At 39.2% G+C, this 25,488-nt stretch overlaps 1 protein-coding gene across 1 annotated transcript in view; it reads left to right on the top strand.

Annotated features, from left to right (window-relative positions):
• KLHL20 (kelch like family member 20) overlaps window positions 1-25,168 on the top strand; it is a 61,590-nt gene extending 36,422 nt beyond the window's left edge. Inside the window, exons 6-12 of the mRNA XM_044267386.1 lie at window positions 898-1,013; window positions 11,437-11,620; window positions 13,513-13,656; window positions 19,457-19,590; window positions 20,540-20,748; window positions 22,446-22,552; window positions 24,815-25,168. Of these exons, the coding sequence (XP_044123321.1) occupies window positions 898-1,013; window positions 11,437-11,620; window positions 13,513-13,656; window positions 19,457-19,590; window positions 20,540-20,748; window positions 22,446-22,552; window positions 24,815-24,899 (979 nt within the window). The 3' untranslated portion in view covers window positions 24,900-25,168. The remainder of the gene's footprint in view (window positions 1-897; window positions 1,014-11,436; window positions 11,621-13,512; window positions 13,657-19,456; window positions 19,591-20,539; window positions 20,749-22,445; window positions 22,553-24,814) is intronic.
• The last annotated feature ends 320 nt before the right edge of the window (window positions 25,169-25,488 follow it).

Below are 25,488 nucleotides of genomic sequence, written 5' to 3'. Positions count from 1 at the left end.
AGCTTGAAAAAGCTCTTGGTCATCAGGTTGGGATTTGGGGGACAGGGATTGTTGGTTTTTTGGAAGAGTCTTATCAAAATCATATATTAGAAGTGCATTATTGGGTCATGCTTGGGACTGGTCCTGCAGGAATGAATTACTGTTTGTAACATAAAAAGCTAGAGAAATGAAAATATATTTTAGGAAGCCCTTCCAAAGTTGAGAAAGAATAAGAGATTGAATTTGCACTGATTAGGCACTGAATAACTCGGAGGACTCAAGTGAGTGGAGTACATACATGAATGGTTTGTATTAGGATATTGTATTCAACAAGTATAATTACTAGGATCTTCTCAGAAAGTACCTTAATAGGCAGAAAAAAAAATTTGTTCATCCTCAGTAGACTTGTTGAGAGCAAACCATTTCATATGGTACTGGGTAACAACTTAATTATTAAATGACAGTATAGTTTTTCTTTTTAGCAATCCAGTTTTTGACATAGTTATATTGTTTAATTACAATAACAAATATCTAGTGCCAGAGCTGATGTATTGCTTTGCCAGTATTCTCCAGAATCTAGTAAAATTCATTAGAAAGCAATAACTATGCAGGCTGGTAATTGAGTTGTAAGTTTTAGTTTCCCGTAAGTTGTTGTTGGCCCCAAGCATATTAAGTTTTAGGCTAAATTTTATACTAAGATAAGAAGTCATAATGGAAATACCAATCAATTTACAACTCATAGTGTGACTGGCATCATTTCTCTTGTATTTGTGACTTTTTAAATATTGGCTGGCATTCATGATTTGGTTTGATTTATGCTTGTTCCCCTTTGCCAACTTACATATTCCTAAACCATATTGGGATTTGACTAACAATGTTATTTAGACATTTGGAATAAAGGCAAAATTTCCTCCACAGAGACTTGGTAGATGAAGCTAAAAACTATCTCCTATTGCCTCAAGAACGACCACTAATGCAAGGACCAAGGACAAGACCACGGAAACCTATTCGATGTGGAGAAGTACTCTTTGCAGGTTTGGGACTTACTGTACTATGACTAAACTGAATACTTTCCCACATGTTAAACTGTCACTTGATCTATGCTTGGACAACTGTGATATCCACTGTCATAAGAAACACATAATAAGTTACCTTGTAGCTTGACTGTTAACTCATGATCCAACACTGGTATTCTCTGAGAGTGCTCTATTTTATATAAGTCTAAAAATGTCATGCAAAGGATGTTTTGTTAAAATGAGTCATATGCATTAATTTTATACCAGTGTGCAAGACACCTCATAATTATCTAGAACTGTCAAAAAACATTACATTAAATAGTTACATGCTTTCCTAGCTCTGTTGAGCTAGACTGAGCCCAAGACAATCTGCTCTATCATTTTGCTCCTACTCTCTATTCCGAAATCTCTTGAGAATTTTCAGCCTCAGATGTTTCCCTTCCATCCATGTAAATTCAGCTACCTCTCTCACTTGAACAGTCAGACTACTTCTTACTAGTTCTTTCTTAGTCCATTTGGGCTACTCCAACAGAAACCCAGGAACTGGGTAGTTATAAACATAAATTTATTTCTCACAGTTCTGGAGGCTGGGAAGTCCAAGATAGGTCATCAGCAGATTCTGTGTCTCATGAGGGCCCACTTGCTTCTTCGTGGAAGGTTGTCTTCTCGTCTTTTGGCTGTGTTCTTTCTCAGTGGTAGGGGCAAGGGAACTTTTTGAGTTCTCCTTTATAAGAACACTAATCCCATTCATGAAAGCTCTGCCCTCATGACCTAAGCACCTCACAAAGGCCCTAATACCATCACACTGGGGACTAGATTTCAGCATACAAATTTTGATGCAGCATACAAACATTTAGTTTGTAGCAAGTTCTTTGAATATTTTTTCTAATTCTGATACATGGAGCTAGCCAGGATTTATTGTAGTATTTTATTTTAATTCCCAACTTTCTGTAACTCCATGGCTTTTTAGATGCAGGCATGCTTGGATTCTTTTGTCCAGTTTTATTTTTTATCTAGCTATCTATCTATTTATTTATTTTTATGTGAAGTGTTCTATTCCTTTTCAGCATGGAATTTTGTGCAATCTCTGGGGCATAGTATCCTTTTCCATCAGCCTAACCATTGTCTATGGGAACATGGGTTATGTATTCTCTTAAATACCCTGCAAGTGGGAGCTCGTGTCTTTAACAGTATTTATTACCTCTTAGGTGCTGCAGCACGTTCGTCTGCCTTTGCTTAGTCCCAAGTTCCTGGTGGACTTTCTTTCCAGTTTAATTTTCTGTTGGCTTGTGGAAATATATTTTCCCCTATATTTTTAGAAGAAGAGGCACGTTGGTAGCTCAGCCGGTTAAGTGTCTGACTCTTAGTTTCAGCTCAGGTTATGATCTCAGGGTCTTGAGATCGAGCTCCAAGTCAGGCCCGCAGTCATCATGGAGTCTGCTTGAGATTCTCTTTCCCCGGTCTCTTCCTCTCCCTCGGCCCCTCCCCCTGCTCTCTTTCTCTCAAATAAATAATCTTTTTAAAAAAGAAGAAAAATGTGATAATTTCTGTTTTGAGTTCTTTCTTTTTAAATTTTTTCATCTAAATTTCTTCTTGTAGAGGATATTGTAGTATTTCTTTTTTTATTTATTTGAAAGGGAGAGAGAGAGCGCACATGTGAGAACAGGGGACGGGACAGAAGGAGAGGGAGAGAGAATCCCAAGTAGATTCTGAGCCCAGAGCCCGACATGGGGCTTGATCCTGTGACCCATAAGACCATGACCTCAGCTGAAATCACAAGGTGGACACCTGACCAACTAGCCACCCAAGTGCCACCCCCCCCCTTTTTAATGATTTATTTATTTATTTGAGGGGCACCTGGGTGACTCAGTCAGTTAAGCATCTGCCTTCAGTTCATAATCCCAGGATCCTGGAATCAAGCCCCACATCAGGCTCTCTGCTCAGTGGGGAGCCTGCTGCTGCTTCTCCCTCTGCCTGCCCCTCTGCTATTTGTGCTTTCTCTGTCAGTCAAATAAATGATTTTATTTATTTGAGAAAGAGAGAGAGTAGTATTTCTTCAAGAAGAAAACTGATGCCAAGTTTTCTTTTTCTCCTTAATCCTCATCAGGATTTTTTTTTCCTCTTTTGAAGGAATTTCTTCATTCTTGTTTAAATTTCAGACTTAATTATTAATTCACTATGCACTGAATTCTCTCATACTCCTAGTTGTCCATATGTCTCTGGTGTTATTAATAGATTTATCATTTGTATTAGCACTCTTATTTATTCCTGTGTCTTTCGTTCCCATGTATGAACAGGTACATATTCACCTGTTTATGTGGGGTTATATAGACACTTGCATGCTCACACCTACGTCTTGCATCCTTGCCCCCACATACAGTCTTAGAATTTCTCTCCCAATTTTGATATTTTATTTAAAAATTTTTTTTCAGGGCACCTGGGTGGCTCAGTGGGTTAAGCCTCTGCCTTCGGCTCAGGTCGTGATCTCAGGGTCCTGGGATCGAGTACCGCATCGGGCTCTCTGCTCCGTGGAGAGCCTGCTTCCTCCTCCTCTCTCTGCCTGCCTCTATGCCTACTTGTGATCTCTATCAAATAAATAAATAAAAATCTTAAAAAAAAATTTTTTTTTTCAATAGGCTCCACACTCAGCATAGGGCTTGAATTCACGAGCCTGAGATCAAGAGTTGCATGCTCTACCCAACAGCCAGTCAGGCACCCCCCTCTCTTTACTTTTTTTTTTTCTTTTAAGATTTTATTTATTTATTTGACACAAAGAGAGAGAGAGATCACAAGCAGGCAGACAGGCAAGCAGAGAGAGACGGGGGGTGGGGGGAAGCAGGCTCCCCACCGATGCAGGGCTCGATCCCAGGACCCTGAGACCATGACCTGGGCTGAAGGCAGAGGCTTAACCCACTGAGCCACCTAGGCGCTCCCCCGCGCCGCTGCCTTTTCAACTTTAAAAGTCAATTGTCTGTTTTTAAAATTAGATGCCTGCAAGATATAATTATTTGCTACCTGTGGTTTCATGATGTATTGGTTTTAGGAATGTAGTAGTAGGGCCATCTTTGTGGAGTTATGTTCATTATTATGAGCTCTATTAACTGTTTTGTATGGCTGACTGTTAGTTTTAATTCCCAGACTAGGGATGACAGTACAGTACTGTTTCATCAGCCTCAGAACATTCTGGCAATGATTAAGAACAAGATTAAGGTAGAAAGGAAGGTGACAGGAACTCAAACAAATGAAATAGAAGAGAACCTCCCTATGATGAAAAGCTAGAGGCTAAGCCAAATAGGCATATGGAAAGTATATTTCATGTCCAGGGTCCTCTCTGGGTTTGTTGGGGATACCAATCCAGTGGAACTAGACAAGGCATACCTTTGGGAATGCTGAGAGACACTAATGTAGCTCCTTTAAATAGAAATTTTTTGTTTATTTGTTTTAAGATTTTATTTATTTATTTACTTGACAGAGAGGGAGAGAGAGATCACAAGTAGGCAGAGCTGTAGGCAGAGGGGGAGGTAGAGGGAAGCAGGTTCCCTGCTGAGCAGAGAGCCCGATGCAGGGCTCAATCCCAGGACCCTGAGATCACGACCTGAGCCAAGGGCAGAGGCTTAACCCACTGAGCTGCCCAGGTGGCCCTAAATAGAAATTTAAACTTGACTTCATTTAAGTTATTCAATAGCTGCCATCTTTATCCTGCTGATTTCTACCATATTTTTCCAATGTGACCTGATTATTAATTGCCAGATGGCATGTTTCCAGTGTGTAACCATCTTCATGAAAATCTCATTTGCCTCTTTGATTAAATCATGGTATTGGGTGACTAGCTTGCTCAGTTAGTAAAGCATGTGACTCTTGATCTCAGGGTTGGGAGTTCAAGATCCACTTTGGGTATAGAAAAGAAAGAAAGTACCCTTTGAGCAGCTGGCTGGCTCAGTTAATGTAGTATGCGACTCTTGGTCTCAGGGTTGTGGTTTTAAGCCCTATGTTGAGTGTAGGGATTACTTAAAAATAAAATCTTTAAAAAAAAATACCATGTTATTAATAAAACCACATTTTGTCTTCTTTAGAAGCCAGCTAAATTGGATCAATTTTATGATCTCAAATTCCTCCTAGTAATCACATAATTTCACATTGCTGATTGAATATCTGATTCCTTGACAATGTTGTTAATTTGAAGGCAAAGACCCTTTCTAATATAGCTTTGTAGTTCCCAGATTGCCTAGCAATCTTGTCAGACTAGGCACTCAGTAAAGATTAATTGCTACAAAAAAAAAAAAAAAAGATTAATTGTTTGCCGTTGATCCTGAGTAATACTAGTGAGAAATGAGCATCAACCCACCATGACTGATGGAAAAAGTACATGCCAGTAGCCTTAATGGATTACTAATATCACTTTGCATATGAAAGATAACCTATTTTTAAATGACACCTTTGGAGCACCTGGTTGTCTAAGTTGTTAAACATCTGACTTCAGCTCAGGTCGTGATCTCAGGTTCCTGGGATTGGTCCCCACATCGGGCTCCACACTCAGCAGGGAGTCTGCTCTCACTCTGCCTCTGCCCCTCCCCCAACTAGAGCACACACACTCTCTCTAAAATGAATGGATAAAATCTTTTAAAATAAATAAATAACACCTTTATTTTTCTGATAATATATATGCAGTGTAAAATTTTGATTAACAGGGTGCCTGGGTGGTTCAGCCGGTTGGGTGCCTGACTTTTCATTTCGGCTGAGGTCATGAGCTCATGATCATGAGATCAAACCTGGTGTGGGGCTTCACTGGAGGGGCAGAGCCTGCTTGGGATTCGCTCTCCCCCTCTCTGTCCGCCTTTCTGTCTGCCCCTCTTCCACGCATGCCCATGTACACACATGCTCCCGCTCTCTTTCTCAAATAAATAAGAAATTTTAATTAATAGAAAAATATAAAGAAGAAAAGTTAAATTATCTGCTATCTTTTTTTACACTATGAAGCTTTACATTTTCATTTATAGAGAAAAGACATTAGGTCTTTTCCTGTACATTGCTTTGGTTTTTCCAGCTTTCTCTCTCTATTTTCCAGATCTGAATATCATTTTTTTTTTTAAGGTTTTATTTATTTATTTGACAGAGAGAGATCACAAGCAGGCAGAAAGGCAGGCAGAGAGAGAGGAGGAAGCAGGCTCCCTGCTGAGCAGAGAGCCCGATGCGGGCCTCGATTCCAGGACCCTGAGATCATGACCTGAGCCGAAGGCAGCGGCCTAACCCACCGAGCCACCCAGGCGCCTCTGAATATCATTCTTGAGTGATACTGTTCACTGACATTATTTGACCTGTCTCTACTTTAGTAAAGCTTAATCTTCAATTTCTTTTGGTTTTTATTGCAATTTTGTTTTCATTATCTTTAGAATGCCACATTACCAATTCTCGCTTAACTTTAGAAAATTTAGCCTTCCTTTCTTCATCACTCTGTGGAAATAAACTCTGGAAACCTAAGATATAATCTTAGTGGTTTTTTACTCAGGAGCATTTTACTTCTCTTACTATATTCTGGCCTGTCCTCTTGTTTTCCATTAGACTTCTTGATATTTATCATTTTGTGTTCCTATTTTGTTTAGGTTTTTGTTTTTTTTTTAAGTTTTCACGGTTCAGTGATCCTCATTCCAAATACTTTCTAAAAGTTGCCTTCTTTAAAGTAATGCTTTTTGACCAAAACTGTCTTTGAAGTAATTCTTTTTATTGTCAACATCTCACCAATATAAAACTACATGTTTCTTTAATTTTCAGCAATATTTTTTCTTAGATACATTGTTTAACTCACATTGAGATTTCTCATGGCAAGGACTTCCGTACACTTTATTTTGCTAAGTACAGCTTGTACTTAGCTTATAATAACTAGTTCTGTCCCAGCTATATCATCACTTATTGCCTCAGAAATCATAATGCAGGTGAAGTTGCCCTAAGACAGTGGAATTGATCCTTTCCTTTTCTTGTTTCCTCAAGTCACAGGAAATATTTAAATTTTCTTTCCTAAAGGCCTATTTTTTCATTGGTATCAAATAACACAATTTATGAAGTGATAATAATTTGATTTGGAGCCAGATAATCCAAAAAAATTGGTTTTAATGGCTCCCATTATAAAATTATGCCCAAGTTTGGTGGTTAGGGTATTTGATTCGTCTTAAATGCTTATAACCCTCACATTTGCAGCCAAATTTTATTTTGGATTTTAAGATGTTTTTTCTGATAATGAAAATCCTGGCATATATCCTAGAACAGAATTAAAATTTAAGCAAATTAAGATACACAAACTTACTATGATTTAGTATTTTTTTAATTAGTTAACATGAAGCACAATATTGGTTTCTAGAGTAGAATTCAGTGATTCATCACTTACAAACACACTCAATGCTCATCACAAGTGCCTTCCTTAATACCCATCCCATATCTAACCCATTCCCCTTGCTGTGATTTAGTATTATTTGAATATTCTGATTTAAATGAAACCATAAGGGGCATCAGGGTGACTTGGTTGTTAAGCATCTGCCTTCAGCTCAGGTAATGATCCTGGGGTCCTGGGATCGAGTCCCACATTGGGCTCCTTGCTCAGTAGGGAGCCTGCTTCTCCCTATGCCCTTCCCCTGTTTGTGTTCCCTCTCTCATTGTCTCCCTGTCAAATAAATAAATAAAATCTATTTTATTTATAAATGAAACCATAAAAAATAAAATGTGTACAGCACATTGAGATTTGAAATACAGAAGTGAGTTTTCACATCCATCTAGAAGATTAGGAACATTATAGAAACCATTATTTATCAAATATTTTGAGACTAAGATATTCTTACTTAACTTCTTGAGTCTCCAGAGTGTAGCTCTTATTTTGGATTGGAATAGAGATGATTTGAAAGAATAACAAATATATCTGGTATAACTACATTTTTTTTCCAGGTAGAACTCAGGTTGTACTCCAAGAAGCTCTGTGGAACTCGTTTTGAACATTCTGGTTATGAAAAATGTAGTTTTTTCTAAAAGTTTTCTGACCTTAAATGTCATGTTGGATAATATAGAATTCAGTACAGATTGAAGATTAAACAAAGTATTTTGTAGTGTGTATCATAAGAATTTTTGTATGATTTTTAGTCACAAGAGGACCTATTAAGAGACCATGAGTAGATAAGTCAAAAATCCCTTCCCCTATTAGAATAAAAACAAACCCTAAGCTTCTGATTTATAGTTTTTTTAAAATATAATTAACATAGTATTATTTGCAAATATCTTCTCCCACTCTGTGGGTTGCCTCTTTGATTGATTGTTTCCTTTGCTGTGCAGAAGCTTTTGATCTTGATGAAGTCCCAAAAGTTCATTTTCACTTTTATTTCCTTTGCCTTTGGAGACAGGTCTTGAAAGAAGTTGCTGTGGCCGATGTCAAAGAGGTTACTGCCTATGTTCTTCTCCAGGATTTTTATAGATTTCTGCCTCACATTGAGTCTTTTATCCATTTCAAGTTTAGCTTTGTGTATGGTGTAAGAGAATGGCTCGCGTTTCATTCTTCTACACATAGCTCTCCAGTTTTCCCAGCACCATTTATTGAAGAGACATTTATTGAAGGTCTTTTTTCCACCGTATATTTTTCCCTGCTTTGTCGAATATTATTTCACCATAATTGTGGGTCCATATCTGGACTCTCTACTCTGTTCCACTGGTCTATGTGTCTGTTTTTGTGCCACTACCATGCTGTCTTGGTGACCACAGCTTTGTCATAAACTTGAAATCAGGCAACATGATGCCCCCGGTTTTGTTTTTCTTTTTCAACATTTCCTTAGCAATTTGGGGTCTTCTTGGTTCCATACAAATTTTAGGATTGTTTGTTTCAACACTTTGAAAAACACGGGTGAAATTTTGATCGGCTGATATCCAAGATCTATAAAGAACTGCTCAAACTCAAGACTCAAAAAACAGATTATCACGTCAAAAAATGGACAGAAAACATGAACAGATACTTCTCCAAAGAAGACATACAAATCACTAACGGACACATGAAAAAATGTTCATCATTATTAGCCATCAGGGAGATTCAAATCAAAACCACACTGAGATACCATCTTACAACAGTTATAATGGCCAAAATTAACAAGACAAGAAACAACAAGTGTTGGAGAGGATATGGAGAAAGGGGGACCCTCTTACACTGTTGGTGGGAATGCAAATTGGTGCAGCCACTTTGGAAAACAGTGTGGAGATTCCTTAACTTAAAAATAGAGCTACCCCATGACCCTGCAATTGCACGACTGGGTATTTACCCCAAAGATACAGATGTAGTGAAAAGAAGGGCCATATATATCCCAATGTTCATAACACCAATGGCCAAATTCGTCAAACTGTGGAAAGAGCCAAGATGCCCTTCAACAAATGAATGGATAAAGAAGATATATGATCCATATGTACAATGGAATAATACGCCTCCATCAGATAGGATGAATACCCAACTTTTTTTTTTTTTCACTTAGAAATGTTTATTTCAGAATGACCTATAGGAGTTTATCCAGATAAAGGTCCTGACAGCACTTCTCACAGGTTATGACTTAGTTTTGCTTCTCTGGTCCCACCAGTCAAAGCAGCAAAACTATGTCTCCTTTCAAAAACTGAGGTTACCAGAAAAAGGGTGCCAGGTGGGCAATGAAACCCTACTCAATCACTTCCTATTTGCAAGGTGACTTCTTTTGCACTCCTAAAACTTGTACTTTGATTTTTTTTTTTTTAAATACCCAACTTTTGTATGAACATAGACTGGACTGGTCAGTGTAGAGCCTAAGAAATAACATGGAGGACATTAGGAGAAGGAAAGGAAAAATGAATTGGGGTAAATCAGAAGGGGAGATGAAACATGAGAGACTGTGGACTCTGAGAAACAAACTGAGGGTTTTGGAGGGAAGAGGAGTGTGGGAATGGGGAGCCTGGTGGTGGGTATTAAGGAGGGCACATATTGCATAGAGCACTGAGTGTGGTGCATAAACAATGAATCTTGGAATACTAAAAAAATAAAACTTAAAAAAAGTATAATTACCATATAGTATCTTGTTAGTTTCAGGTATACATCATAGTGATTTCATATTTTTTGCATTACAAAATAACCCTTGTTACCATGTATCACCACCAAATATATTACAGTATTATTGACTGTATTCCTTCTGCTACACCCAATGACTAATTTATTTTAAATTGGAAATTTGTACCTCTTAATCCCCTTTACCTATTTCAGCCACTTCATAAACCTTCCTTGCTCTGGTAACCAATAGTTTGTTTCCTATATCTTTGAGTTTATTTCTGTTTTGTTTTGTTTGTTTTATTTTTTAGATTCCACCTAAGTGAAATTGTATTCTGTTTGTTTTTCTGTGTCTGACTTATATCACTTAGTTGGATCCCTCTAGATTCAACTGTATTGTCGCAAATGGCAAGATTTCCTTCTTTCTTTTTTATGGCTGAGTAATTTTCAGTTGTATATATGTGATACATACCTATTCATTTATCAGTAGATACTTAGGTTGCTTTCATATCTTGCTGTTGTAAATAATGCCACATTGAACATTGGGGTTCATATATCTATTCGAATTGGTGGTTTCATTTTCTTTGGATAAATATCCTGAAGTGGGATTGCTGGATTGTACGGTAGTTCTATTTTCAATTTTTTTTTTAAGATTTTATTTATTTATTTGACAGAGAGAGATGTAGGCAGAGAGGCAGGCAGAGAGAGAGAGGAGGAAGCAGGCTCCCTGCTGAGCAGAGAGCCCGATGTGGGACTCGATCCCAGGACTCCGGGATCATGACCTGAGCCGAAGGCAGCGGCTTAACCCACTGAGCCACCCAGGCGCCCCTATTTTCAATTTTTTGAGGAGACTCCATACTCTTTTCCAGAGGGGCTGTACCAGTTTGCATTTCCACTAGTATTAGAGGAATACATGCCAGTGTCTGAGGATGCCCTTTTCACCGTATCACCGATGTTTGTTATTTTTTGTCCAGTTTTAGTTCTTTCAGTTTCCAATAACAAATTACATTTATGTAGTGTTTTATTCTTTAGAAAGCAGTTTCATGTGTATAGTATTTTACTTTTAGTTTTTATTCCTTATTTTGCAAATAAGGTAGTTTACAAGATAGTCCCAAGTTCATATTGCTTAATAGAGGTAACAGTCAGACCCCAGTTTCCTCCCTAAATAAAGTGCTCGATCAATTAAATGCCATATTACTTCTCAGTTTGATTTAAGTTAGTGTCCTTGCCCTTCTCTGTAAAATGGACCTAATACTAACTTATTTAGAAAATTAAAGTTATAACAACCCTAGTAGAATAAGTAGAAGTCATAACTTGTGTTTTCACCTGCTTCTAGAGATAATTGGTTTTGCAGTGAGTGATACCTTCTGTGCTTTAGGACAGGTATTCTCCTGACCACTTCTATTACTTCCCCAGTCGGTGGCTGGTGCAGTGGAGATGCCATTTCTAGTGTTGAAAGATACGATCCACAGACCAATGAATGGCGAATGGTAGCTTCAATGAGCAAAAGGCGATGTGGAGTTGGGGTCAGTGTTCTTGATGACCTGCTTTATGCAGTAGGAGGCCATGATGGATCTTCTTATCTCAATAGTGTTGAAAGGTAAGTCAATTTGAATTTTTTTTAATTGAGATATTAACTAGGAAACAAGTGTGATTGCTGCTTTACTGTTACATCTGTGACTCTAGTTGGCAGCCTTGACCCCTTAGCATGACATATAAGTCCTTCATAATGTAACCTCGACCTGACCTATTTTTGCAGTCTGTCTCCCCCAGCCACACCACTGTTCCCCAGTGCTACTCCAGATCCACCAAATTGCCTGTATTTCCTTGGACACACTAAACTCTTTTATTGTTCTTTGCCTACCCGTATGCATGCTGTTCTTTCTTCCCTGGAATATCTCTTCAAGACTCAAATATTATTTCCTATATAAAGCCTTCTCCGACACCACGCAATTAGTTACTCATCCCTCTGCCTTTTTGTAAGTATTTTGAACATACTTGTACATATCTGATTGGCTATCATTGTTAAAATGTCTTTTCCCTTATCTGTTACCATTCCTGGCACATTGGAATCCTACAATAATTGTTCTAGTTTCTTGCTTTCATATACCCTTCTTCATTCAACTGTGTTGATTTACAGTGATTCTTAACATATCTGTGACATCCTGCAGCATGGAAAGATCTAGATTGTATAGCTGAAATATAAAACAGGGATCAGCGCCATAGAAGCTAAAAATAAATAAATAAATTGAGTTAGAGGTGCCTGGGTGGCTCAGTTGGTAGACCATGCAACTCTTGATCTCAAGGTTGTGAATTCAAGCCCCACATTGGGCATAGAGTCTACTTAAAAAAATTGAAAATATAAAAATTTTAAAAATGAAAATGATTAAATATTTACAGCTTAATAACAATTAAGCCCAAATATATCAAAATGTGTGGACTGCAACTAAGGTGTATTCAGAGGGAAATTTATAGTGCATTTTAACTTAATATACATTCATTTGAAAATAAGAAAGATGAGAAAATAAATCATGCTTTTAAATTATGAGGTTATAAAAAGAACAAGAAGATAGAAGGAAAAGAAAAAATAGAAAAAAAGAAAAAATTAATTAAATTGGAAACAAATAAAATTAATGTAATCACACAAAGAGCAATTTGATAGTTTTTTTGACAGCATTTTTTTAAATTGAAAATGACTCTACCCTGTGCCCCATGATTCTAGTTGTCATTGTCTATTTGCTCAGGGAAAAATATACAAGGGCAGTCACTGTTTTTAATAGCAAAATGTCAGACACAGTGTAAGGATACATCAACAGAAATATGCAATGGCATACACAATTTTAAAAATCTAGAATATTATCTATTAGTGTAGATAGATCTCAGAAGTACATTGAGTAAAAAAGCTATGACTATTTCAGTATTATTTATGTAAAGAAAACATACTTGCATATAAATATACCTTTTTAAGTATTTTACTGGGGCGCCTGGGTGGCTCAGTGAGTTAAAGCCTCTGCCTTCGGCTCAGGTCATGATCTCAGGGTCCTGAGATCGAGCCCTGCATCAGGCTCTCTTCTCAGCAGGGAGCCTGCTTCCCCTTCTCTCTCTGCCTGCCTCTCTGCCTACTTGTGATTTCTGTCAAATAAATAAATAAAATCTTTTTTAAAAATAAATATTTTTAATGAATAAATAAATAAATTTACTGGTAAGTCTTGAAGGACATACACCAAGTCACAATGGGAAGAGACCAGAAATTAGTGGAACTCAAAGGAAAATTTAGCTGTAGCTATAACATTCTGAAAAAAGTTTTAACGAAAATATATTCATACGTAATTTGTATGAGTAAAAATTAAGTTTAAAAAATAAAACGTAAATTAGCTTTTCATATGCTTCTGTTATTAATTAGCCCATATTTAGAGGAAAGAATAGAGAATATGTAAATATAGCCAGACTTTCTTTGTGAAATACAAACTGCTCTTACTGTGCTCTCTGCAGGTATGACCCCAAAACCAACCAATGGAGTAGTGACGTGGCTCCTACAAGTACCTGCAGGACAAGTGTTGGTGTGGCAGTGCTCGGAGGCTTTCTCTATGCTGTGGGTGGCCAGGATGGCGTGTCCTGCCTCAACATTGTGGAGAGGTAATTTTTTTTTAAGTCATTTTCAATTTTTTAAAAGAATATAAATGGTATTTACCCAAAGGATGTAAACATAGTGATCTGAAGGGGCACCTGTACCCCAGTGTTTATAGCAGCAGTGTCCACAATAGCCAAACTCTGGGAAGAGCTCAGATGTCCACCGGCAGATGGATGGATAAAGATGATGTGATATAGATAGAAAGATAGATACACACACACATATACATACAATGGAATATTACTCAGCTATCAAAAAATGAAATCTTACCATTTGCAACGATGTGAATGGAACTAGAGGGCATTATGCTAGGTGAAATCAGTCAGTCAGAGAAAGACAGTTATCATATGATTTCAATATTTCATTCATAAGTAGAATTTAAGAAACAAAATAGAGGTTCATAGGGAAAGGGAGGGGAAAATAAAACAAGATGAAATCAGAGAGGGAGACAATCTGTAAGAGATTTTAACTTTAGGAAACAAACTGGGGGTTGCTGGAGGGGAACTGAGGAGGTGGATGAGGTAATGAAGTGTTGGGCATTAAGGAGGCTGCTTGATGTAACGAGCACTGGGTGTTACATACAACTGACGAGTCACTAAACTCTACCTCTGAAACTAACTAACTAACTAAATAAATAAATAAATGTAAAGGGCTCTTTAAAGGAAACAGATTAGGATACCAGGGAATCCACCATTCAGTGGCTATCCCACGGGCTTTCAGGGAACGTTTTCAGATGATCTTAAGGGTCTAAGAAGATGAGAGATATAACCTGATTTTTCAAACTGTTTGTTACTGATGGAGCCTAACTGAAGAGCTGGAATCATATTCTAAATTATGATCCATACAGGATATTAAGCATAACACTTCTGAAATCTGCTCTGATTTTTTTTTTCCCAGTACTTGGAGTGTACTTCATGTATAACTGCCCAGACTTCCTCCAAAAAAAGTGATTAAAGTAGTAATACTTTGTTTAGCGCATTGTATAAATACCCCAAAGTATTTTGTATATGGATTCTCATTAATTCTTGAACTGTACTTAGGGAAATCTAGGTTGGCTATGAAGTTTAATTTATACTCTTACAAATCAGTTAATTTTAGTGAAATACATCCTGTTCTTAATTTCTTGCTCCATCACTTTTTTGTCATTCTGCCCTAGAGATTAGATTTTGGAGTCTCGTGTTCCGTATTTCTTTCTTTTTTTTTTTTTTTTAAGATTTTATTTATTTATTTGACAGAGATCACAAACAAGCAGAGAGGCAGGCAGAGAGGGGAAGAGGGGAAAGCAGGCTCACTGCCCAGCAGAAAGCCTGATGCAGGGCTCGATTCCAGGACCCTGGGATCATGACCCGAGCTGAAGGCAGAGGCTTTAACCCACTGAGCCACCCAGGTGCCCGGTGTTCCGTATTTCATCTTCACTTCCCAAAAAGAAATGCTTCATGACTTATCAGAATTTTTCAAATACCATTTACTAGTTGAGTTGCCATGTTTAAGTTGAAGTGTTTAACTGTCTTAGAGATGAAGTTGTAGGTAACTCTTGAAAGCTGCTTCTTTTTTCTGTTAAGAAACTTATTTCTCCACTTTCAAAACTCTATTCAAGGGGCGTCTGGGTGGCTTCATGGGTTAAAGCCTCTGCCTTCTGCTCAGGTAGTGATCCTGGGGTCCTGGGATTGAGCCCCGCGTTGGGCTCTCTGCTCCACGGGGGGGGGGGGGGCTGCTTCCTCCTCTCTCTCTCTCTGCCTACTGCTCTGCCTACTTGTGATCTCTGTCTGTCAAGTAAATAAATAAAATCTTTAAAAAAAAAAACACAGCTCTATGCAAGAGGATTCTGGGAAGATAACAACAATAGCATAATTCTTTAATCTTTCCAAATACCCACAGAAGAACAGAGCAATAGATAACAAAGCTAAAACCCAGGGACAAGTTACGGAACTTGGTTCAATGACTGTGTGAATGTACCTAACACTGCTGAACTGTACATTTAAAAATGGTTATGTTGGTAAATTTTACCACAACTTAAAGGGGAAAAAAAAGCCCTGTGGACATTTAAAATATAACTAGGGGAGGGGGGATTTTCATAAACACCAAAATATGAATGGGCAAAGGCAAGTACCGAAAGCCGCAAGACCTGCATGATACCAGTGTCTATGCAGGAGAAAATAGAGAAAAGCAGTCAGAACTATGACAGATCTAAGAACGGAAGAACCCCAAAGCAGGCAATGTTTATTTACTAGAAAGAGTGAAGGGAACATTTATGACCAACAGCTGAAACAAAGAAGGGTTTTGCTCAATCCCAGTATAGAGTGCAAGGGACCTATAATAGGATCTGAAGGACTTAGAAGAGGGATGCTCAACCTCAGCACTACTGCCATTTTGAGCCACATAATTCTTTGTTGTGGAGGCAATCCTGTGCATTGTCAGATGTTTAGTAGCATCCTTGGCCTCGGCCCACGAATTGCCAGTAGCACACACCTGGTTGTGACACCAGAAGTCTGTAGACATTGCCAAATACCCCAGCGTGGAAAGAGGAGTGGTGCAAAGCCACTCTGGCTGGGAACCAGCTGGGCTAAAGCCATCTAGTCCCTAGGAACCCTCAAAACTGACCAACCGTATGACCTTCCTGAACAGGGCCCACACTTCTGGTGCAGGACCAAAAATGAGCGAGACAAGGTTAATATACAGTGAGAAGAGAAGGCCAAGATAAAAAGGAGGACCAGTGAATAAAACCAGTAAATCTCAGGAGGCAAACCACTATACTTTTTTTTTTTAACACTATATGAAAAAACTAGAAAGAGTTCCATGAAGTTAGAAAATCACCATGAACCACTACCTCAGGAAAACTCGTTTCATCTAAAAATGAACAACAGCAGAGTACCAAGGTTAGATCCAATACAAAGTTATTGTAGAGAGAATAAGCAGCAGAAAGAATAACATCTCTATAGACAGTGAAAGCACAGCAGAAAGACATACCCACAGAGCAGATCAAAACAGTGATCAACTATTTCACAATGTACTAACAGACATTAGGAAAGTGATATAAGATATGAAAACACTACGTAAGTCAGAATTTGAAAAACCCAAATATGAGATGACCAAACTTAGAAAAATATTAGAAATAAGAGGAAAAGTCACTTCAGAATGAAGATTAAACTAGAACAAGTAAACAAAACAGATTATACTGGAAGACAGAAGGTGAAAGAGGAAATGTTTTAAAATCAGAAATATAAAGAAGAAATAAAAAGGATATGTGAGATAGTAACAAGTATTGACAATAGGTTAAAAATCCAATACACAGGGGCACCTGGGTGGCTCAGTGGGTTAAGGCCTCTGCTTTTGGCTCGGGTCATGATCTCAGGGTCCTGGGATCGAGCCCCGCATCGGGCTCTCTGCTTGGCGGGGAGCCTGCTTCTCCTCCCTGTGCCCCTCCTCTTACCCTTGCTTGTTTGCTCTCTCTCTCTCTCTCTGTGAAATAAATAAGTAAAATCTTTTAAAAAAAAAAGAAAAGTGCATGAACCTCAGGAGACCATCACTGACTTAACTGCAACCTTTCTCCAGGACCTCCATTCTCCAGGATTTATATTTCTGCTGCATTCATCTATATTAATGACTACATTCACAGAATCTGTTTGGAGGTTTTTCCTTAAAATGTGTGCGAGGTCTATTTCCAGTATCATTTGTTGTGTATTTCCTGCTATAGTGGTAGAGTTTGCTAACAGTACTTAATAGACTAACAGAATTTCCCACCCACGCAATAAAATGCCAGCACTATTCCAAGTGATTTTTGTCATATTTCTGACCACTAGTAATTTATCAGTCAGGACTCAATAAAGAAAACAAGCCATACCAGTTATTTTGGTAGAGAGAATTTAGTATTCAAAAACTGGCTAGCAGATCTAGAAGGGCTGAAAAAAACAAACAGAGGACACTGAATTAACGGTAGGAACCCAGATCTGGGAACATGCAGGAGAGAGAGGGGAGTTATGGGAGCCTCGTAGCCTAGAGGAGAGATGCCCCGGAGCTGGAACTGTGACGCGCCTCCACAAAGGCTTCTCTTCCTGGCTGATTGTGGAAGATTTTATTTTCCGAAGGTGGTAACAGCACCTGTCATTTCCACACGCTCTGTATCATTCGGACACTCTTCTGATTGAAAGGTAGGATTTCCGTTTTCGCCTCTTGCTTCTGGGCTGCCTCACAACAGCGGCCAAGGTGGCACTGTGTGTGTGACTTTTGAAGCCGGATCATAAAAGATGCATCTTTTACTTGGATCTCTTGCGGCGCCTGGGAAGCCTGGAGCTGTCTGAGGTTGCTGTGCTGGGAGGTCTACCCGGAGGGATCGTGAGGCTACCTGGAGGGACGGCCAGCCGCCCGCTGCGTTAGCGCTCTGCTCCTCCAGCCCCAGCCCAGTCTGACGGCAGCCACGGCAGACACCGAGCCGGAACGTCCGTGCGAGGCCCTTCCCAAATTCCTGACCCCTGACACAGGAAAGTAGTAAAATTACCTGAAGTCACGGAGTTTGGGGGTGATGAGAACATGAGGGCTGCCTCCAAGAAGCACCAGGCTAGTTTGGGAAGTGCCAGGAAAAGGCTAGAGACTGAAAGTAACCAGTTTAGTCAGAGTTCAAGGGCCTTGGCTGAGGCAGCACTACCAGGATTGGCAGACAAACAGAAAGGAGTCTGTCCCTTCTCCCAGAGATGTCCAGCAGCTAGTCCTTCCCCTCGGCAGAATCTGCCAGAGAGCCAGCTTGGCAAAGGAGAAAGGTTGTTTTCAGAGTTCCGGCCCCAGTACCACAAGTCAGGAGTGTAGAAAACAACTTAGTAACTGACACAGGCACAAATTCCAAGACTTTTTTCCCTAGTAACTAAGTAAAATCTGTTAGATTCTCATTGTGCATTTTGACCATCTCAGGTGTGTGTAGCCAACATGTCTTTTTTTTTTTTAATTTATTTATTTTCAGAAAAACATTATTCATTATTTTTTCACCACACCCAGTGCTCCATGCAAGCCATGCCCTCTATAATACCCACCACCTGGTACCCCAACCTCCCACCCCCCCGCCACTTCAAACCCCTCAGATTGTTTTTCAGAGTCCATAGTCTCTCATGGTTCACCTCCCCTTCCAATTTACCCAAATTCCCTACTCCTCTCTAACGCCCCTTGTCCTCCATGCTATTTGTTATGCTCCACAAATAAGTGAAACCATATGATAATTGACTCTCTCTGCTTGACTTATTTCACTCAGCATAATCTCTTCCAGTCCCGTCCATGTTGCTACAAAAGTTGGGTATTCATCCTTTCTGATGGAGGCATAATACTCCATAGTGTATATGGACCACATCTTCCTTATCCATTCGTCCGTTGAAGAGCATCTTGGTTCTTTCCATAGTTTGGCGACCGTGGCCATTGCTGCTATAAACATTGGGTTACAGATGGCCCTTCTTTTCACGACATCTGTATCCTTGGGGTAAATACCCAGGAGTGCAATTGCAAGGTCATAGGGAAGTTCTATTTTTAATTTCTTGATGAATCTCCACACTGTTCTCCAAAGAGGCTGCACCAACTTGCATTCCCACCAACAGTGTAAGAGGGTTCCCCTTTCTCCACATCCTCTCCAACACACGTTGTTTCCTGTTTTGTTAATTTTGGCCATTCTAACTGGTGTAAGGTGATATCTCAATGTGGTTTTAATTTGAATCTCCCTGAGGGCTAATGATGATGAGCAAGTCTTTTTTAGCATTATTTCACACCTTAGGAAAAAGGCCTCACTTCAGAGAAGCAGGCGTGCAGTCTTCGGTTTCTCCCTCACTGCAGGTATGATCCAAAGGAAAACAAATGGACGCGAGTGGCTTCTATGAGCACCAGAAGACTCGGCGTGGCCGTGGCTGTGTTAGGAGGGTTCTTATATGCTGTGGGTGGCTCTGATGGGACATCTCCACTCAACACAGGTTAGTCCCTTCCAGCGTCAGTCCGGTTCCCCCAGAGCAACACATGCCTCAAGAGACTCCCCCTACAGAAAAGTATAAAAAGCCACATTATCCTGTAATCTTAAATTGTAAATGTAAATTGTAAAATTAAAATAATTTGTATAATCATATTTATGTAAATGATATTATTATTTATAATAATCTAAACAATTGAAAATTGTTTTCCCCTTAGAGTACAACTCCAGCTCTTTCTCAGCTCCTTCTGCAGCTGTATTCTTCCAGCGTATTCCCAGAGTACTTCTTTCTCCCTGCTCTTTATAAACTTCTAGGAATTTATAACGAATCAAAGAACTATTTTCCTAATATGATTATTTCTCTGCCTCACCCCAACCAGCTCTCCTTAAAAAAGCCAAAACCAAGAAAAAGACAAAATCTATATTGTAATGTAAGAATAAATAAGTTATAGCTATAAGCTGGTTTATGTGTTAGTCCTTTCCGTCGAGAGATAATGGATATTTTTACCTAAGGATATTAGTGTGGCTCTCGCATCAGACGCATAGTCACGTATCTTGTCTTCTGCTTAGAATACAGTAGGAATACAGGCAAAGGGAATACAGTGTCTGATTATGACAATCAGTTACAAGTATGGAATGGTGGCTACAGATCCTATAGTCTAATCCCCTCATTTGAAGATAAGGTGAGGCCACGAGTCATGTAGTCAGAACTAGAACGAAGGTACCTTGACTCCAACACGTGCCCTTTCCGCCATCCCTTACACAAACGAAACCAGTAGTCCCTGATGAGATTATAATGGTTTTGTTCAAGAGTATACAAGTCCTTTCCAGAAGAAAAATCAGACTGTGTATTAAAAATACGTATTATCACAAAGTTTTAATGGCTATGAGGAAAACTAGAGGTGAGAAGAAATGGTTGAATGGTCACTTGCTGGGTTTTTTTTCTCCCCTTGCAGTGGAGCGCTACAATCCTCAGGAAAACAGATGGCACACCATAGCTCCTATGGGGACGCGGAGGAAACACCTAGGCTGTGCTGTGTATCAGGACATGATCTATGCCGTAGGAGGTAGAGATGACACTACAGAGCTTAGCAGCGCGGAGAGATACAACCCCAGAACTAACCAGTGGTCTCCGGTGGTGGCTATGACTTCCCGCCGTAGTGGAGTAAGTGCCCACGTGCTGAAAACTGGAAAAAAGCACCAAGACAGGGCTGTGCAGGAGAGCTCCGATTTATAAAATACTGGCGCAGGAAGGAGGTGCACTGTTGAGGCAAAACAACCCCTGCTACTTTCTTTAATCCTGGAAAAAATTAATTTCTCCTAATTGCTGTTATCTCAAGTAGTTAAATACCTTATAGTCAATCATATCCTTAATAATAGAATTAATTTTTGTGATTTATTTTTCATCGATTGTTTTCTGGAAAGACCTTACCCTATCTTACCCACTACCTTATCTGACTTCACCTATATTCATCCCTCTCGATTAGAGCTAAATATTCCTAACGAATGTTCCTAGGTAATATTGTAAGTAGTTGGCACACCAATACAGATGTTTAGGCAGAAACACATCTGGTCCCACCACCAGTCTCCACAGACTGGTTGGAGCCTGTTCCATCGGTGGTCTAGACCTGGTCAGTGTGGCCCGTGTCATGTTCTAGACCACAGATGACATGCGACTCCAAGAGACTTCCAGGGAGAGTTCAGCATTCATCCATCCTAGGATGTTTGGTTCAGAGTGAAATGTGACCCATAAACCACTGATTGTGTCAGGAGTGCATCGATGTAGGACAGCGGGTGGGAGAACATAGCAGCAGCTAAGACTCCATAATCTGAGGAGAAAAGGGAGTCAATTCTGGTTTGTGCAAATCGGGGACTATCACTGGTAGGCATCAGCGAGTCAAAACATTCCCACATCTGTGGCTCTCTTTATTACTGGTGATTAACAGCTTCTGGGTCACGTTCCTGTTGTTTTCACTGCTACATTTGGCAAATATTTATTTATATATACAAATATATATTTATATATATTTAGCAAATATTTATTAAGTGCTTATTCTGTGCTAGGAAAGAAAAAAGTAAATACAACCCCACAGGGAGCTCCCAAGTTAGTGAAGGAAATGGAAATGTTTACAGCTAACCGTTTAAAAAAATAAAATAAAATAAAATAAACCTCAGAGTCAGGGCAAGTGCATTATAAGAGAGTGTGGGAGATTATGCTTATTGTGTTTGCGGGCAGTGAAGAGACTTACCAGAGAAAGTCTCATGTAGGCTAGGCCATGAAAGAAAAATAAGATTTTCCAGAAAAGGGAAAGAAGACACCAGCCAGGGAATTACATGTACAAAGTTGGCGGCATGAAAAACGTGGTCTTTCTAGGACTAGCTGTTGAATCAGTATTCTTGCAGTGGTGGGTACCTAAGGCAGTGAGGCTAAAACGTGGGCTAGTGTGGATTTCTGGAGGGCAGTAGGGAGACCTAGAAAGTTTTTAGAGGAGAGTGATGGCGTGGTTAGATCTGTAATTTAAACAGAATTTTAGTGGCAGTTTAGATGGTGGGTTAGAATAGGCAAATACCAAAAGAAGTGAGAGCAGTTTGGAAGTTCTTGCCCACTCCCAGTGATGCTTTTCCAAAAATTTAAGAAATTTATGTTTTTGACTGTAAAAATACTCTAATTGTATGTATAATTTTACTGTTCCCACGATGTAACAGATTTTTGTCATTACTTTTTTCTCTGTGTCCAAGTAAACCAGAATGCAAGGTCATAAAGAATTCTCTTTTGTTAACGAAGATTTATCTAGAAACTAGTCCAGATTTTCCCAGTGATTCTCTGGCATCTTCAGCAGCCGCTGTGTTTTGGTCCTGTAGGTTGGCCTGGCCGTAGTGAATGGACAGCTCATGGCTGTAGGCGGCTTCGATGGCACCACATACTTGAAGACCATTGAAGTGTTTGATCCTGATGCCAATACATGGAGGTAACCTTTACGCTACATCGCAGAGCATCTCAGTGCTGAGTTGAAAATCATGGGCATAAGGTCCACATGACCATCCAAATGGGGATGGTCCGTACATTGAGAAGTGCTCTTATAGCTCACGAGAGAGCTCCAAGTTACCCATATTTGATGACTTATTGTGACTTCGTTGCTCTGAAGTGGCTGACGTTTTACAACCTCTTCCCTTTGGTAACTGTTCAGTTTTATAGCGGAGATGGAAAACACAGAAACAAAATAATTTCCTCTCTAGCCCCATCATGTTCCGCTGAGGTAAGTAAGGCACTGAGAAATAAAATGAAGCAAGTTAGTGATAGAACTTACATCTCTTGCTTCTAATCTGTCACAATTTTTTTGGTGTTTTTCTGGGCAGCTTTATGCCCAGGAAAAAACAAACTACAGTTACTTTATTTTTATTTTTATTTTTTACTCATTTATTTTTTAAAGATTTTATTTATTTGAGAGAGAAACAGAAGGACTGAATGTGAGAGAGAGAGAGAGAACATGAGGGGAGTCAGGGGCAGAGGGAGAAGCAGACTCCCTGCTGAGCAGGGAGCCTGATGTAGGGCTCTATCCTGGGATCATGACCTGAGCTCCCGGGATCATGACCTGAGCTAAAGGCAGATGCTTAACCAACTGAGCCACCCAGGCACCCCTTACTTTTTTCTTAAATAGCTTATTTCAGGGCACCTGGGTGGCTCAGTTGATGAAGTGTCTGCCTTCGGCTCAGGTCATGATCTCGGGGTCCTGGGACTGAGCCCCTCCTCAGGCTCTGTGTTCAGCTGGGAGCCCGTTTGTCCCTCTGCTTCTGCCCTTCCCCCTTCCACCCACGCATGCTCTCTCTCAAATAAATAAATAAAATTTAAAAAGTACAGTCTTCGTGTCTGGGAAAGCCACACTTTTACAGATGTTTAAATGACATTCTTTGGATTCTTCTGCCTTTCTCTCATGGCTCTGTATGACTTGACCACAATACTGAAGTCAGACTACAAGTCAGTCGTGGTACACTTTTGGCTTCTACTACATCACATTTTCACAACCTTGTTAAGTAAAGGTGTACTGAGTGTTCTAGACATCAGGGATACAACAGTGAACAAAAACAAAATTCCCTGCTCTCCTGGCTCTGCTGTTCTAGTAAGGAGACTAACAAGTATCGTGTCAGGGGGTAGAACCACTATGGGAAAGAGCCAAGGGGCTGTCCAGGGATGAGTTTCTTTTAAAATGTGGCCTAGGCAGTCCTGACTGCAAAGGTAACGTTTTAGCAAAACCTAATAGAAGTGAGGGAGAGAGAGATAATGGGAGGTTTTCCTGAAGAGGAGCCTCCCTCTTGTGGCATATTTTCTTGCATATTCAGCTTTCAGTGTTTAGATCTTTGGGAAGATTGCCAGATTTACTTTTGCTACTTAATCACCATGATCCTACATAAGGACCTATTTCTCTGTAGCTGTCACTAAATAGAATTAGTAATATGTGACCGAGTAATATTTATGAAATTCTTAAGGATCATCTGTTGAGAATTACAATCTAAATTTTTGTAGTTACATATCCCAAACTTAAACCAGTTTAACCTTACAGCGGACAGAGGCTCTAATATTCTTTTCCACGTAAATCTTTAACTTTGAATGATCTCAGGATCCTGGGATCAAGCTCCAAATCAGGTTCCCTGCTTACGAGGAGCCTGCTTCTCCCTCTCCCTCTGCTGCTCCCCGTTTGTCCTCTGTGTCTCTCTGTCAAATAAATATATACAATCTACAGAAAGAAAAAAAAAACCTAGATGGCTGACTTTATTTACTCATAGCCAGGTTTGTTCCATAAAGGAGGAGGCTTGTAGAATACATATAAGATATTTAAGGATAAAAATAAGTTATCAGTGTTTAGGCTGACGGAAATGTGAGTAGGAAAATAAGATAGCTGTGGTCAAAACTAGACAAAAATGTAGGATATGATTCTATGTAATTGTTAAAAGTCAGTTTAGGGTGTAAAGTATAAGGTCATTATGCAAAATGTGGATACAATGTTCTTTTATTCTTGAAACAGTATCCTAGAAACAAGACCTTTTCACCCAATGTCTGATGTAGTTCTGTTACTTGCCATTGCTCAATTCCAGGTCCTAATCTTTGGAAGAGATTTGGAAGAGATGAATCTAAAACTATTAGTTATGATAAAAAACATGTGTTTTATTAACATCTAAGTTACAGAAGAAACAGTGCTTTTCCCGCTTTGAAATCTTATTTTCTTTCTTTGCAGGTTATATGGCGGGATGAATTACCGTCGGCTGGGGGGTGGTGTAGGAGTTATTAAAATGACACATTGTGAATCCCATATATGGTGAACATCTAGAAGACAGTCGTATACATGCTCCTCTGTATTCTGGAGAGCTTGGACTTTTGACTTTGGAGCTTTGTATAGCTCAAGAAAACATTAGAACAAATTTTATTTGTTGCCGGTGCCTCAACATATGGAAATACAATGAAAGTACTTCAACTGCAAGATGCCATCTTTGCACAAAAATTCTCAACTCTGTGCAGAATATTTATTTTTGGTTTTAATTTATCATGGGTTTTTTGTTGTTGGGTTTTTTGTCATTGTTTCGTTTTGTTTTGCTTTGAATTTAGCCTTCCTCCCACTAAAAAAGGACAAAAAAAAAAAAAAAGAAAAAAGAAAAGGAAAAGAAAAAAATTCCAAGGAGCGAAAGTTTATTTTTAAGATATTAAGTTTGAAAATACTAATAAAGGGAGAAGGGCTGTACATGATCTGGTTATTTTCAGGCACTCCATCCACATAACTCCGCAACTTTCAAGGACTACCAGTGATAAAGATAGGTATGCCAAGGGCATTGTTTAGCCATCATGCTTACACTAAGCACCAGAAGACTTGAAAATCTACAAAAAAAAAAAAAAAAAAAAAGAAAAAGAAAAGAA

Source organism: Neovison vison, chromosome 10 (assembly GCF_020171115.1).
Source record: "Neovison vison isolate M4711 chromosome 10, ASM_NN_V1, whole genome shotgun sequence".
Taxonomy (NCBI): domain Eukaryota; kingdom Metazoa; phylum Chordata; class Mammalia; order Carnivora; family Mustelidae; genus Neogale; species Neogale vison.
The sequence above is the reverse complement of the archived record's forward strand: the minus strand, read 5'-3'. Positions and strand labels throughout refer to the sequence as shown.